The sequence below is a fragment of the Schistocerca nitens genome, chromosome 2 (genome assembly GCF_023898315.1).
Source record: "Schistocerca nitens isolate TAMUIC-IGC-003100 chromosome 2, iqSchNite1.1, whole genome shotgun sequence".
NCBI lineage: Eukaryota > Metazoa > Arthropoda > Insecta > Orthoptera > Acrididae > Schistocerca > Schistocerca nitens.
This window is the reverse complement of record NC_064615.1, coordinates 455,870,239-455,886,677: the sequence shown is the minus strand read 5'-3', so window position 1 is coordinate 455,886,677 and position 16,439 is coordinate 455,870,239. Positions and strand designations below refer to the sequence as shown.

General features: G+C 48.2%; 1 protein-coding gene across 1 annotated transcript in view; it reads left to right on the top strand.

The window, feature by feature from the left end:
• Nucleotides 1-7,791, top strand: part of LOC126235088 (M protein, serotype 2.1-like) — a 97,423-nt gene extending 89,632 nt beyond the window's left edge. Inside the window, exon 2 of the mRNA XM_049943822.1 lies at nucleotides 7,149-7,791. Within this exon, the coding sequence (XP_049799779.1) occupies nucleotides 7,149-7,791 (643 nt within the window). The remainder of the gene's footprint in view (nucleotides 1-7,148) is intronic.
• The last annotated feature ends 8,648 nt before the right edge of the window (nucleotides 7,792-16,439 follow it).

Genomic DNA, 16,439 nt, shown 5'->3' with positions numbered 1-16,439 from the left:
GAAGACGTCGTTCAAGAAGGCTGGTCCGTTGAGAGCTGTAGTAGATCGCAAAATCGTCCACAAAGAGGGAGCCTGAGACATCAGGAAGGAGACAATCCATAATTGGATTGATGGCAATGGCAAACAGTACAACACTCAGCACGGAGCCCTGGGGTACACCGTTTTCTTGGGAGAAAGTACAGGAGAGAGTAGCGTTCACCCGCACCCTAAATGTGCGCTCTGCCATAAATTCGCGAAGAAAAATGGGCAGCTGACCTCGAAAGCCCCAAGAGAACAGTGTGCGGAGGATGCCTGTCCTCCAACAGGTATCGTATGCTCTCTCCAGATCAAAAAGTATTGCTACTGTTTGGCGTTTCCGGAGAAAATTGTTCATGATAGAAGTGGAGAGAGCAACAAGATGGTCAACTGCAGAACGATGCTTTCGGAAACCGCATTGGGCAGGTGTTAAAAGACTGCGGGATTCCAGCCACCACGCTAAACGGTAATTCACCATATGCTCCAAAACCTTACAGACACTACTCGTTAGAGAAATGGGGCGATAGCTAGAGGGGAGATGTTTGTCCTTTCCAGGTTTAGGAACAGGAACGACGATAGCTTCCCGCCATCGTCTGGGAAAAGTACTGTCGGTCCAAATTCGATTATAAAGGCGAAGGAGGTAACGCAGACTATGGGTTGATAAATGCAGCAACATTTGGACGTGGATACCATCCGGTCCTGGGGCGGGGGAGCGAGAAGAAGAGAGTGCATGTTGCAGTTCCCGCATGGAGAAAACAGTATTGTAGCTTTCGCGATTTTGAGAGGAGAAAGCAAGAGGTCGCACTTCCGCTGCACGTTTCTTCGGGAGAAACGCTGGCGGGTAATTTGAAGAGCTCGAAATCTCAGCAAAGTGCTGACCCAACGAGTTAGAAATTGCGACGGTGTCCACTAATGTGTCATGCGCGACAGTGAGCCCAGAGACCGGGAAGAAACGAGGCGCGCCTGAGAACCGTCGAAGCCGACTCCAAACTTTCGAGGAGGGAGTGAAGGTGTTAAATGAGCTAATAAAGAAGTTCCAGCTTGCCTTCTTGCTATCGCGGATGACACGACGGCACCGCGCTCGGAACTGCTTCTAGCGGATACAGTTGGCCAAAGTAGGAAAACGCGGAGAGCACGTCGCCGCTCACGTATTACATCACGGCATGCCTCGTTCCACCAAGGAACTGGGGGGCGCCGGGGCAATTCGGAGGTGCGTGGTATTGAATGTTCCGCAGCTGTAAGAATAACGTCGGTAATATGTGTGACCTCATCGTCGACGCTGGGAAAGTGACGGTCATCGAATGTCGCTAGAGACGAAAAAAGTGTCCAATCAGCTTGGGCAAACTTCCAGCGTCGCGGGCGCATGTATGGCAGTTGAGGCTGCAGTCTAAGGACACATGGAAAGTGGTCACTCGAGTGTGTATCATCAAGGGCGAACCATTCGAAGCGCCGAGCTAGCGGAACAGTACCGACTGCAAGGTCCAAATGAGATAAATTTGTTGTGGAGGCAGACAAAAATGTAGGGACCCCAGTGTTGAGGCAAACTAGATCCGCTTGGTGGAAGACTTCTAGCAATAGTGAGCCATGTGGACAAGGATGTGGAGATCCCCAAAGCGGGTGGTGGGCATTGAAGACACCAACCAACAAATAGGGGGGTGGAAGCTGACCAAGAAGATGGAGATCAGCTCGTGCCATTGGTGTGGACGATGGAATGTATACAGTACAAAGAGAGAACGTGTATCCGGAAAGGGAAAGACGGACGGCGACAGCTTGGAAGGAAGTGTTTAAATGGATTGGGTGATAATGGAGAGCTTCATGGAGAAGAATCATTAGTCCCATGTGCTGGAGTGCCTTCAACAGAGGGGAGATCATATCGGACAGACTGAAAATGAGGGAGAACAAAGCGGTCATGGGGACGCAGCTTTGTTTCCTGAAGACAAAAATGACCGGCGAGTAGGATCGTAAGAGGATCGACAATTCATCCCGATTGGCTCGAATACCGCCGATATTCCAGTGGATAATGGACATAGGGTGAACAGAAAATGGAGGAATGTGACCAAGGTCGCTATCAACTCGACTGCTGAGAGCTTGCGACCGACAGCATAGAATGGCATTCAGCCGAAGGCAGAAGATCCTGATCCATAGGTTGGTCAGGAGCAGCTCCTGCCACCAGCGATCGGCCGGTTGATCGGCCGCCAGCAGTGCGCCTCGGCGACACAGAAGACGGCCGAGGGCGATTTCCGCCAGGTGGTGCTGTAGATGGGACACGCCTTGGCGGAGAAGGAGAGGAACTGGGTTTCTTTGTAGCCTTCTTGGAAGTATGATGTTTAGATGAAGGAGGAACCGATGGTTGGGAAGTGGCAGTACGTAAAAACTCTTCACGAGTATGCTCTTTTTTCGAAGTCTTTGTGTCTGACTTGGGCTAGAGATTTACCAGAACCCAACGAAGGGTGAGCCAGAGAGTGGGCAGGCGAAAGTGGTGAGGTTGAAGGGTGATCTTTGTGCTGGCCGATCTGACGACCGTGGCACTAAAGGTGAGGTCGCAAGTCTGCGTGGCCACCTTTGTTGGCCGAGGAGAAGCAAGGACAGTGCTGTATTTTCCTGTCTGAGGCACTGTGGGCTGTCGACTGGCGAATAATTTTCGAGCAGCAAAGGTAGACACCTTTTCCTTCACTCGAATTTCTTGGATGAGCTTTGCGTCCTTAGAAACGGGGCAATCTCGAGAGGAAGCAGCGTGGTCACCCATACAGTTGACACAGCGAGGGGATGGAAGTGGACAAGCACCCTCATGGGCATCCTTGCCACACGTAACACATTTGGCCAGATTGGAACAGGACTGGCTGGTGTGATTGAACCGCTGACACCGATAGCAACGCGTAGGGTTTGGGACGTAAGGGCGAACGGAAATTATCTCGTAGCCTGCTTTGATTTTCGATGGCAGTTGAACTTTGTCAAATGTCAAGAAGACAGTGCGGGTTGGAATGATGTTCGTGTCAACCCTTTTCATAACCCTATGAACAGCCGTTACGCCCTGGTCAGACAGGTAGTGCTGAGTTTCTTCGTCAGAAAATCCATCGAGGGAGCGTGTATAAACGACTCCACGCGAGGAATTTAAGGTACGGTGTGGTTCCACCCGGACAGGGAAGGTATGTGTAGTAGTGAGGTACGCAGCAATTTTTGTGCCTGGAGGGCACTGACTGTTTCTAACAGGGTGCCATTCCGTAATCTGGAACAAGACTTTACAGGACCTGCAATTGCGTCGACACCTTTCTGAATAATGAAAGGGTTGACCGTGGAGAAGTCGTGACCTTTGTCAGACCGAGAAACAACAAGGAACTGTGGCAACGATGGAATAACTGTCTGTGGCAGAGACTCAGTGAACTTACGCTTGTGAGCAGACATAGTGGAAGGTGAGGAAACCATTGCGGAAGAATCCCCCATGATTACCGGCGTCTCCGATGGCGCGCTCCTCCCTTGTGGGGGCCCTCTCTGAAGACAATCCCGCCTTAGGTGATTGATCACACCTCAGGTCACACCTCCCGACAAACGGACGGCGGGACCAATCGGCACATTCGGAAGGTATCAGCTCGGGTAATCACCCCTCCCTGGGCCTGGCCTTTACCAAGGGGTACGTACGTGTCCTACCTGTGCACCCAGGGCGGGGAATTACGCGTTACCCCGTCACCGGCTACGCATGGAAGTGCGTGGGTCAGCCTTCAGACACGCACAGGGAGCAAAAAGAGAAAGGGAAAGGAAAGAAGAGGGGTCTCAAACGCTGCAGCAGAGAAAAGGGCAAAGAGAAGAGGGAAGGAAAAGAGGACAGAGGAAAGACGAAGACTTGCAAGTGTAGAAAGCAAGGAATTTGTAACAATTTCGAGCGTCCGTCTCCGGACGTAGGCACAAACCATACTCCCAGAGGGGGAGAAAGGGAAGGAAAGAAACAGAGGTGGGGGGGGGGGGAAGATGGGGGACGGGGAAGGATGCGGAAAGGGAGGGTATGCAGCCCGGAAAGGAAGGAGGACCACATTAGCTCAGGGTCCCGTGCTCGCTACGCACGTATCCACAAATGAGTTGTGGACCCCCTGGGGGGTACAGGACTAGTGTAGAAGGCTCCGGCCGCAAGACGTAATCCCCGATGGTGGATGGAGTTGAGACGGCGTAAGAGGGATAGCCGAGCAGATGAGTGGACGAAGCTCCCATAATCCAGCTTCGATCGGACTATGGACCGATACAAGCAAAGCAGGACAGTGCGATCCGCTCCCCAAGTTGAACCACTAAGAACTCTGAGGACATTAAGGGAACGTGTACAATGGGCCGCCAAATAAGAGACGTGCGGAGACCAACAAAGTTTCCTGTCCAATGTGAGCCCTAGAAACTTAATTGTTTCCACGAATGGGAGAACAACGGGACCGAGCTGTAAGGATGGCGGAAGGAACGCTTTATATCGCCAAAAGTTGATACAAACCGTCTTCTCTTCAGAGAACCGGAAGCCATTTGCCACGCTCCATGAGTATAGGCTGTCTAGACAACGCTGAAGGCAGCGCTCCAGGAGGCATGTTCTCTGGGCACTGCAGTAGATCGCGAAGTCATCGACAAAGAGAGAGCCTGCGACATTAGGTGGAATGCAATCCATAATTTGATTGATCGCAATGGCAAAAAGGGCTACGCTCAAGACGGAGCCCTGAGGCACTCCGTTCTCCTGGAGGAAGACGTCGGACAATACGGAACCCACACGTACCCTAACTTTCGATCTGTTGAAAAGGAATCAATAAAAAGGGGCAGGCGACCGCGTAGGCCCCACCTGTGCATAGTGCGGAGGATACCTCCTCTCCAACAGGTATCATAAGCCTTCTCCAAATCGAAGAACACGGCTACCATTTGGCGCCTTCGCAAAAAGTTGTTCATGATGAATGTCGACAAGGTCACAAGGTGGTCAACAGCGGAGCGGCGGCGACGAAAGCCGCATTGGACATTGGTAAGTAGCCGTCGAGATTCGAGAATCCAAACTAACCGAGCATTAACCATGCGCTCCATCACCTTACAGACACAGCTTGTAAGAGAAATTCGGCGGTAACTAGAAGGAACGTGTCTATCCTTCCCGGGTTTGGGTATAGGAACAACGAAGGCGTCACGCCAACGCATGGGGACCTGACCTTCGGTCCAGACGCTATTGTAGGTACGAAGAAGGAAGCTTTTGCCCGCCGGAGAAAGGTGTGCCAGCATCTGAACGTGAATGGCATCTGGCCCCGGAGCAGAGGACCGGGACAGTGCAAGCGCACGTTCGAGTTCCCGCATAGTAAAGGGGGCATTATAAGTTTCCAGATTCAGCGAGTGGAAGGAAGGTCGCCGAGCCTCTTCTGCCTCTTTCCTGGGAAGGAAGGAAGGGTGGTAATGGGCGGAGCTTGAAACCTCCGCGAAAAACCGGCCGAAGGCGTTGGAGACAGCCACAGGGTCAACAAGGACCTCATTACCTGAGGTCAGGCCAGGTACCGATGAGTGGGCCTTAATGCCCGACAACCGGCGTAGGCCACCCCCAGACGACAGAAGAGGGAGTAAAACTATTAAAGGAGCTGGTGAAAGAGGCCCAACAAGCTATTTTGCTGTCTTTGATGACTCTACGGCATTGCGCTCGGAGTCGTTTGTATCCAATACAATTCGCCAACGTAGGATGGCGGCGAAAGGTGCGTAAAGCACGTCGTCGAGCACGGATAGCGTCTCTACAAGCCTCATTCCACCAGGGGACGGAAACGCAACGTGAAGAAGAGGTAGTATGAGGAATGGAACGTTCGGCAGCATTGACGATAACAGTCGTGAGGTATTCGACCTGACTGTCGCAACTGAGAAAATCGTGGTCTGGAAAGGTCGCCAGGGAGGAGTAAAGTTCCCAGTCAGCTTTCGGTATGTTCCAGCTCAAAGGACGTGGGGATGGGGTGTGATGCAGGAGACGAACGACACAGGGAAAGTGGTCACTCGAATAGGTGGCTGAAAGGACATACCACTCGAACCGACAGGCAAGAGTTATAGAACAGATCGAAAGGTCCAAGTGGGAGTAGGTATGAGTAGAGTCCAAGAGGTAAGTCGTGGCGCCAGTTTTGAGGCAGACAAGATTGAGATGGTTGAAGACATCCGCCAAGAGGGAGCCTCTTTGACAGGATGCAGGAGAGCCCCAAAGGGGATGATGGGCATTGAAGTCGCCAAACAATAAAAACGGCGGAGGAAGCTGAACAATCAGGTGCATCATGTCAGCCCGACTAACTGCGGATGACGATGGAGTGTAGACGGTACAAACTGAAAAAGTAAAGGCAGGAAGAGTAATACGGACAGCTATTGCTTGGAGTGGGGTGGTCAATGGGATGGGATGGTAATAGACATCATCCCGAACAAGCAACATGACCCCACCATGAGCTGGAATACCATCCACAGGGGTGAGGTCATACTGCTCTGAGGTATAGTGGGTAAAGGCAATACGGTCAGTTGGGCGCAACTTGATTTCCTGGAGACCAAGGACGAGCGGACAGTGCAGGTGGAGGAGCTGTTTTAATTCCTCCTGATTAGACCGAATACCTCTTATGTTCCAATGTAACAAGGCCATCGCTAGTCAGAAAAAAGGGGGGGAACGAGATGGGGAAGAGCTGGTCACCTCTACGGCCGCGAAGGGCCAGGTTTCGAGGGAACAACGCTACAACCGGCGGGAGGCGGATCCTGTTCCATCGAGTCATCACCAGCTGCGGCCGCTGTCCCAGGTTGCGTAGGAGGGGCAGCATCATTTGCCGACAAGAGACCAGCTGAGCACCTGGCAGCAGAGCGTCCCAGCTAAACTGAGGACGGCCGGGAGCAGCGACTCACGGATGGAGCGTCAAACGAAACGCGCCGGGGTGGAGAGGGGATAGAGACTACTTCTTGGAGGCCTTCTTGGAATTCCGAGAAGGCACAGGGATGGTGGGCGGGACCCGAATAAGGTCCTCACACGCGGGGTCCGTTTTGGAACGCCGGACCTCTGAAGCCGGGGTCCGGAACGTTTCCCCGATGGCCGTCTGACAAGAGGATCGCTTCTCAGGCGGCGGGGGGGGGGGAGGAGGAGGAAGGGTGGCAGAGGGGGCGGGGGCCGCGGTGGAGGGGGATTTGGAAGCGAGGGATTTGGAAGCGAGGGATTTGGAAGCGAGGGATTTGGAAGCGAGGGATTTGGAAGCGAGGGATTTGGAAGCGAGGGATTTGGAAGCGAGGGATTTGGAAGCGAGGGATTTGGAAGCGAGGGATTTGGAAGCGAGGGATTTGGAAGCGAGGGATTTGGAAGCGAGGGATTTGGAAGCGAGGGATTTGGAAGCGAGGGATTTGGAAGCGAGGGATTTGGAAGCGAGGGATTTGGAAGCGAGGGATTTGGAAGCGAGGGATTTGGAAGCGAGGGATTTGGAAGCGAGGGATTTGGAAGCGAGGGATTTGGAAGCGAGGGATTTGGAAGCGAGGGATTTGGAAGCGAGGGATTTGGAAGCGAGGGATTTGGAAGCGAGGGATTTGGAAGCGAGGGATTTGGAAGCGAGGGATTTGGAAGCGAGGGATTTGGAAGCGAGGGATTTGGAAGCGAGGGATTTGGAAGCGAGGGATTTGGAAGCGAGGGATTTGGAAGCGAGGGATTTGGAAGCGAGGGATTTGGAAGCGAGGGATTTGGAAGCGAGGGATTTGGAAGCGAGGGATTTGGAAGCGAGGGATTTGGAAGCGAGGGATTTGGAAGCGAGGGATTTGGAAGCGAGGGATTTGGAAGGCGAGGCAGAGGCATAGACCCCGGATGGAGGAGGAGGTGGAGGGGGAACAGGATAGGGGTGAGGATACCGTGGAAGGAGTGGACACGACTGAGGCAAACGAAGTTGTCAACGTCACGGAATAGAGGTGGTCATACTTCTTCCTGGCCTCAGAATAAGAGAGACATCCAAAGTTTTGAGTTCTTGAATCTTCTTCTCTTTCTGATACGCGGGGCAGTCTAAAGATCTAGGCGAGTGGATGCCAGGACAATTAACGCACTGAGGTGGTGGGGTGCATATATGTTCCTCACGAAGAGGACGTCCACAATCGCCACAAAGGGGTTCAGCCTCATACCGTGACATGTGCCCAAAGCTCAAACACCGAAAGCAGCGCATAGGAGGCGGGACGTAAGGTCGCACGTCGCACCGGTAGCCCATCACCTTTACCTTCTCCGGGAGAACGTCCCCCTCGAAGGCGAGGATATAGGCCCCAGTGTCGATGCGACGGTCTTTGGGGCCACGCTGGACGAAATGCACGCCTCGGTGCTCCAGGTTGGCCCTGAGCTCATCAGATTGCAGCAGGAGGTCCCGATGAAAAATAACCCCCTGCGTCCTATTCAATGCCACATGCGGGACAATGGACACTGGGATGTCCCCTAGTCGGTCGCACGCCTGGAGCGCCGCCGACCGTGGCGGAGGTGGTCTTTATAAGAACGGACCCCGAACGCATTTTACTGAGAGCCTCTATTTCCCCGAAGATGTCCTCGATGTGCTGAACAAAGAACATGGGCTTGGAGGTGGCGAACGTCCCCCATCGGTCCGAGAACAGACCAAATAGCGGGGGAAGTACTTCGCCCCAAGCCGGTGGGCCCGTAATTCCTCCCAGGGAGTGGCCAAGGGGGAAAGGGCAGGAGAACCAGAACCAGAGACAGTACCTTTCTTTTTAAAAGACTATGCCGCAGAGCAACCTGATACATGGTGACGTTTCATCTGCGAAACGTCCGCCCCGATACCACCCACTCCGACCAGGGGCTCTCCCCACGGGCGCCACCCAGCCTCAGCAAGGGCCACCTGGCAGGATGACCGTTGCCGGGAGTCCTGATGCCCCAAGGAGACGGGCATCTACTTCTTGGCCGACGTGGGGAGGGTGCAGCTCAGGTATTGGCAGTACGATCCCTGTGTTGTCAGGGGGCTAGAACCTAGAGGGTACATGACGACCCCACCACAACGGGCTGGCTACCGTGCTGGATTTCAGGTGCCATGGAAAGTCCATCATGATCGTAGGTGCAGATGGGGACGCACTATGGGCGTAACTTGTACAACCCATCAGGCGTTTAGGCCCAATTTGAGGAATAGTGGGTATGGTTACAACGCCGTTACAATGCTGAGTGCCAAGGTCTTAGTGCACGGAGGACCAGTGATACACCACGTAAGGCGTCCTTCCCCAAAAGGCTCGTACTTCTGTAGAATTTTGAAAAATGGAGGTCACACCCCAAGGGGGACCATCACATGGAAGGCCAAAACGGTTGAAACTCCTTTTAGTCGACTCTTACGACAGGCAGGAATACCTCGGGCCTATTCTTACCCCGGACCTGCAGGGGGGTTGACCTACTTAGCGATTTCAGAGGGAAAATTCGGAAATTATGCAGAGCAGTAGCGACTCAAAAACAATTCTGACATTTTTTCAAACACCCCTTTCTTTCACATGACATCTACTTCTATAACTAAAGGATTAGTAGCTTCATATCTGAATATCATAGTCTTAGTTTCAGCAAACCGACTGCTCTCTAGAAGTACTCTGGAAAGCAAAATTTTAACATATTATTTACAATACAATCTAACCTATTTTATGTTAGTAATTTGCACGCTATATAGACAAACAGGTTCAAATTTATTACCGTTCCTTCGCGTACGATGTTTCAGTGAGAAAGTATGTGTAAAGTGAAATTATGTGGTTTACCGAACCTAGGATCTATTTACGGCAGCACTAAGCATTACTAGTAGAATGTGTGAACGCCGAAACTTCCATTTACATAAATAGCAGTTTTAACTAGTTTTGTCTTCTGAAATGTAATTTCGTAAGGCCACAAAAATGCTTTTTGTTGAGGCATTTTGTATAATGAACTAAAAATAAAGCAATTACTTATGAAGTAGCTTAAGACTGTCTTCTAACGATGCATCTTCTGCCCACGGAAAGCGCAACTGCCCTACCGGTGATCTAACAAATGCACGACCAATCCAGGTGGGCAGCTACGCGCCCCAGGGGCAAATGAATCCATCAAAGTAGTATCAACAGTATTTTACCAGGAAGCGTTTGACCAGTAATCTTAATACAGAGAATGACAATTGTTCTAATGCCTCCAACACTGTTAATCATTTTGTCTGAATGGTGATACTTGTGTGGGCACTGAACCCCTCATAACAGGATCTGAACACGAAAAAACATACGAAACGACTTTGTTAAACTATGCTTGAAGATGCAAGATGCGTCTTCACTACCTTATTGCTTAGCGGCAACATGCAGTAGCCTGGACAGTGAGAAAGATTTTGCATTTACGTTCCGTAGGCTACAGGAACGAAGCGTGTAAATGCCATTTACTCTACGTGGTCGTATCTGTAAGCCAGTTGTTTAATCTACCGGCAGGTAAAAACTAACTACAAGCAGAACATCTGCCATTCTCTAATTACTCTTTCCAAGTTATGATTTTAAGGCTTCCGGAGCGATCCCACTAAGAAACGTGCAGTTCCACTACCGGTGATCTGTCACATGCACGATCAGTCCAACAGTGGAACTGCGTCTCTCAGGGGTAAGGCGCTGATTGTCAGCTGCTTCATCCCTACCGGTCAGCTTCCTATTTATTAATGACCAACTTTTAGTATAGATTGAAATTCCGTTAATTGTGACATTCGTTACAGTTTTATGTGACGAAAGTTGGGTGAAAGCTGCGTAATCACTTGTCAAGCTTCGTATCCTTAGAAAATACGAGTTAACAACTGTGGTCTGAAACTCAGCTAAGGAACTTGGACCGCTATACTATTAACGATATGATTCTAAAGCCGAATTCGCTTTGTGAAGATGTGTGTAGATGTTAGCTTCTGACAGATTGCCTATAGAACAGCAAGCTACTGGAATCACCTTTCGCTAGACATCGGGTGACCAAACTTTTGATATTAAGTTCTGGGTAACGAAGCATTTTTAAACTATGCGAAAACATCAAATTCACTGCGTCACAATATTTGTAGAGCTAAATATGGATTAATATTATGAGCGAAGGAAATCCCTTTTCGAGGAGCGGAAGGTCTGGGTTGTGAAGACTAAATTTAAGTATTGTGCAAGGAAAACCACATTGGAAGTAGCTGCGCTACGTTAAGAAAACTATTTTCAGATATACGAGAATGACTATTCATTGCAGCATTTACTATAAATGGAATAGGATAAGCTGGTGAAATTATGCTAGGACCTGAAGAGATGCAGTACCGTTACTGCTCGTCACAGCAGATTGCACTAACAGCTATTCGGCACACATATTTGAAGCATATAACTATTTTCTTCCCCCATGAACCATGGACCTTGCCGTTGGTGGGGAGGCTTGCGTGCCTCAGCGATACAGATGGCCGTACCGTAGGTGCAACCACAACGGAGGGGTATCTGTTGAGGGGCCAGACAAACATGTGGTTCCTGAAGAGGGGCAGCAGCCTTTTCAGTAGTTGCAGGGGCAACAGTCTGGATGATTGACTGATCTGGCCTTGTAACATTAACCAAAACGGCCTTGCTGTGCTGGTAATGCGAACGGCTGAAAGCAAGGGGAAACTACGGCCGTATTTTTTCCCGAGGGCATGCAGCTTTACTGTATGATTAAATGATGGCGTCCTCTTGGGTAAAATATTCCGGAGGTAAAATAGTCCCCCATTCGGATCTCCGGGCGGGGACTACTCAAGAGGACGTCGTTATCAGGAGAAAGAAAACGCATTCTCCGGATCGGAGCGTGGAATGTCAGATCCCTTAATCGGGCAGGTAGGTTAAAAAATTTAAAAAGGGAAATGGATAGGTTAAAGTTAGATATAGTAGGAATTAGTGAAGTTCGGTGGCAGGAGGAACAAGACTTAATAATGAATAAAAAAATAGGAGTGCGGGTTAGCTACTACAAACAGCATAGTGAACGCATTATTGTGGCCAAGATAGACAAAGCCCAAGCCTACTACAGTAGTACAAGTTTATATGCCAACTAGCTCTGCAGATGAAGAAATTGATGAAATGTATGACGAGATAAATGAAATTATTCAGGTAGTGAAGGGAGACGAAAATTTAATAGTCATGGGTGACGAATTTGTCAGTAGGAAAAGGGAGAGAAGGAAACATAGTAGGTGAATATGGATTGGGGGGAAGAAATTAAAGAGGAAGCCGCCTTGTAGAATTTTGCACAGAGCATAACCTAATCATAGCTAACACTTGGTTCAAGAATCATAAAAGAAGGTTGTATACCTGGATGAATCCTGGAGATACTAAAAGGTATCAGATAGATTATATAATGGTAAGATATTTAGGAACCAGGTTTTAAATTTTAAGGCATTTCCAGGGGCAGATGTGGAGTCTGACCACATCTATTGGTTATGAATTGCAGATTGAAACTGAAGAAACTGCAAAAAGGTGGGAATTTAAGAAGATGGGACCTGGATAAACTGAAAGAACCAGAGGTTGTACAGAGTTTCAGGGAGAGCATAAGGGAACAATTGACAGGAATGGGGGAAAGAAATACAGTAGAAGAAGAATGGGTAGCTCTGAGGGATGAAGTAGTGAAGGCAGCAGAGGATCAAGTAGGTAAAAAGACGAGGGCTAATAGAAATCCCTGGGTAACAGAAGAAATATTGAATTTAATTGATGAAAGGAGAAAATATAAAAATGCAGTAAATGAAGCAGGCAGAAAGGAATACAAACGTCTCAAAAATAAGATCGACAGGAAGAGCAAAATGGCTAAGCAGGGATGGCTAGAGGACAAATGTAAGGATGTAGAGGCTTGTCTCACTAGGGGTAAGATAGATACTGCCTACAGGAAAATTAAAGAGACCTTTGGAGAGAAGAGAACCACTTGTATGAATATCAAGAGCTCAGATGGCAACCCAGTTCCAAGCAAAGAAGGGAAGGCAGAAAGGTGGAAGGAATATATAGAGGGTTTATACAAGGGCGATGTACTTGAGGACAATATTATGGAAATGGAAGAGGATGTAGATGAAGATGAAATGGGAGATAAGATACTGCGTGAAGAGTGACAGAGCACTGAAAGACCTGAGTCGAAACAAGGCCCCCGGAGTAGACAACATTCCATTAGAACTACTGATGGCCTTGGGAGAGCCAGTCATGACAAAACTCTACCATCTGGTGAGCAAGATGTATGAGACAGGCGAAATACCCACAGACTTCAAGAAGAATATAATAATTCCAATCCCAAAGAAAGCAGGTGTTGACAGATGTGAGAATTACCGAACTATCAGTTTAATAAGTCACAGCTGCAAAATACTAACGCGAATTCTTTACAGACGAATGGAAAAACTGGTAGAAGCGGACCTCGGGGAAGATCAGTTTGGATTCCGTAGAAATGTTGGAACACGTGAGGCAATACTAACTTTACGACTTATCTTAGAAGGAAGATTAAGAAAAGGCAAACCTACGTTTCTAGCATTTGTAGACTTAGAGTAAGCTTTTGACAATGTTAACTGGAATGCTCTCTTTCAAATTCTGAAGGTGGCAGGGGTAAAATACAAGGAGCGAAAGGCTATTTACAATTTGTACAGAAACCAGATGGCAGTTATAAGAGTCGAGGGGCATGAAAGGAAAGCAGTGGTTGGGAAAGGAGTGAGACATGGTTGTAGCCTCTCCCCGATGTTATTCAATCTGTATATTGAGCAGGCAGTGAAGGAAACAAAAGAAAAATTCGGAGTAGGTATTAAAATTCATGGAGAAGAAATAAAAACTTTGAGGTTCGCCGATGACATTGTAATTCTGTCAGAGACAGCAAAGGACTTGGAAGAGCAGTTGAACGGAATGGACAGTGTCTTGAAAGGAGGATGTAAGATGAACATCAACAAAAGCAAAACGAGGATAATGGAATGTAGTCAAATTAAATCGGGTGATGCTGAGGGGATTAGATTAGGAAATGAGACACTTGAAGTAGTAAAGGAGTTTTGCTATTTAGAGAGTAAAATAACTGATGATGGTCGAAGTAGAGAGGATATAAAATGTCGACTGGCAATAGCAAGGAAATCGTTTCTGAAGAGAAATTTGTTAACATCTAGTATAGATTTAAGTGTCAGGAAGTCGTTTCTGAAAGTATTTGTATGGAGTGTAGCCATGTATGGAAGTGAAACATGGACGATAACCAGTTTGGATAAGAAGAGAATAGAAGCTTTCGAAATGTGGTGCTACAGAAGAATGCTGAAGATTAGATGGGTAGATCACATAACTAATGAGGAGGTACTGAATAGGATTGGGGAGATGAGGAGTTTGTGGCACAACTTGACTAGAAGAAGGGATCGGTTGGTAGGACATGTTTTGAGGCATCAAGGGATCACAAATTTAGCATTGGAGGGCAGCATGGAGGGTAAAAGTCGTAGAGGGAGACCAAGAGATCAATACACTAAGCAGATTCAGAAGGATGTAGGTTGCAGTAGGTACTGGGAGATGAAGCAGCTTGCACAGGATGGTGTAGCATGGAGAGCTGCATCAAACCAGTCTCAGGACTGAAGACCACAACAACAACAGTAACTCTTATATAATTTAAACGCATTGTACGACTAGAGTGTAACGCACATTGCCATTATTACAATAGCGGAATACCCTTTATGTACATTAAGGGTTTCTGAACAGTGCCAAGACCTGTACCTTGGTGGCACATTAACATTGCCTAGACGCTAGTCATTTTCAGACTGAACCTAAGGTCAACGTCCTACTATATAACTGAGGTTGCCACCGTATTGCTTTTTCAGAGCTTGACGCTTCGGTCAGATTTTACTTGTTAGTACATTGTGACCGGCATATTTTTCATCCAAACCTAGAAAGAAATAGCGTATGTCATGCAAACCACGAAAGAAGAATATATCGTACCAATGGGCATCTATTACTTTGAATACCAGTAAATATGTGGAAGTACGATTGGCTCAACATGTACAGTTTAACCACGGGACAGTATCGTTGACTCAGCTGTCAGACTTACGAATATTTAGTACGTTTTAACGAATATTGCTCAGCAACAAATTTCTGACATTTCGTATCTACAGATTGCGCTACACCTACGACATGCAGCAGTACAAGATGATTGACAGAGACAGCGTTAGCGATGTCATGAAGTCAGTACCATAACATGTACGAAAGAGAGACGCACTAACAACTCCGGATGGTCGCAGATAGCTTGGTAATAGCCATGGAGCCGAAATAAGCTAATAGAACCAAAAAAGTCAAACAATATATAAGCGTTTTGGCTTACTAAACTTATGTTTACACAGGATTTGTAACGCTGCAGGCGCAGAATAATTCAAAACATGTTTTACACTAAGGCGACATCAAAAATCGCTTTACAAAACCTGAGTTGCGTGTTCTTTATGTAACATGGATGTTTTACTCCCTGCAATGGAGCGGGTCTACTAGCAGACTCAGTACTGCTCTGAAGATGATCGGTGGCGACCGAGAACCGTAACTGCGTACCCGGTGGTCTGACGCGTACACGACCAAGCAGGGAGCGCAGCTACGCGTCTCAGCAGCCAGAGACAGCCGGTCTCACTGTGGGCGGCCATCATGAAACAAGGGAAGAAGGCGCCGGGCATTTCTCCCTTCCCCATTTCCTAGTCTCTTGCATTTATGGACCAAACCTGTGGCACCAGTGGAGCTACATAGGTACAAGGACGACCTACACATTCACCATGGTGTGGAGTGGTGCAGCAGCACATCGCTTCACAACTGACGATTGCTTCCCTACGCAGCTACCTTGTTCAGTACTTACAACCTTAAATCCCTGCCCACATACAGGCGAGAAGTGGAGACTAGTCTGAACTTGCCTCACGCAAGGCTCTAAAAGTAGTGGACGAGGTGTTTATTTTTCCATCTCACGCAAGATGCTCACCAATGTCAGTGGCCACAGCGCTGTCGCACTAGTTCTTTGCTACACATGGCACACTAGAGCTTGCTTTAGAAAGCAACACGGAGTAACGGCGTCACCTTCGTTCTCAATTGCACAGATGAAATCCTAATGAACGACGCATCAATATATCTGAAACGATTGACAATGCTGAATTTTTCATAAATGAAAAGCGCTAGTTTGCTTTTTGCTTTCATTTATAACGTTCTACAAAAACAAATATTCAGTTAACTGAATATTTCCTTCAGCCAATATTGCTAACATTTCAACAAGCTGTCAAAGTATTGAAGCTTTACGCAAGTATCTAATAAATCCATTACTTGAGAAAATACTAAAGTACTGAATTTGCGATGCGTGGACAAATACCTAGATTGAGTGTTACCGTATCTTAAATTCCTCTAAGCTTTCATTTCTACGTAATCGCTCTAAATCCCTGTCCCTATATGGTAGCACTGCACCGTAGTGCCCTCTCCAGCAATTTTAACAACTTTTACAAAAAACTTAGTACCTTAGTGCATTTTACAGCATGTTCTATTTAGCTGTGCTCAGTTCTTGCTGTCGA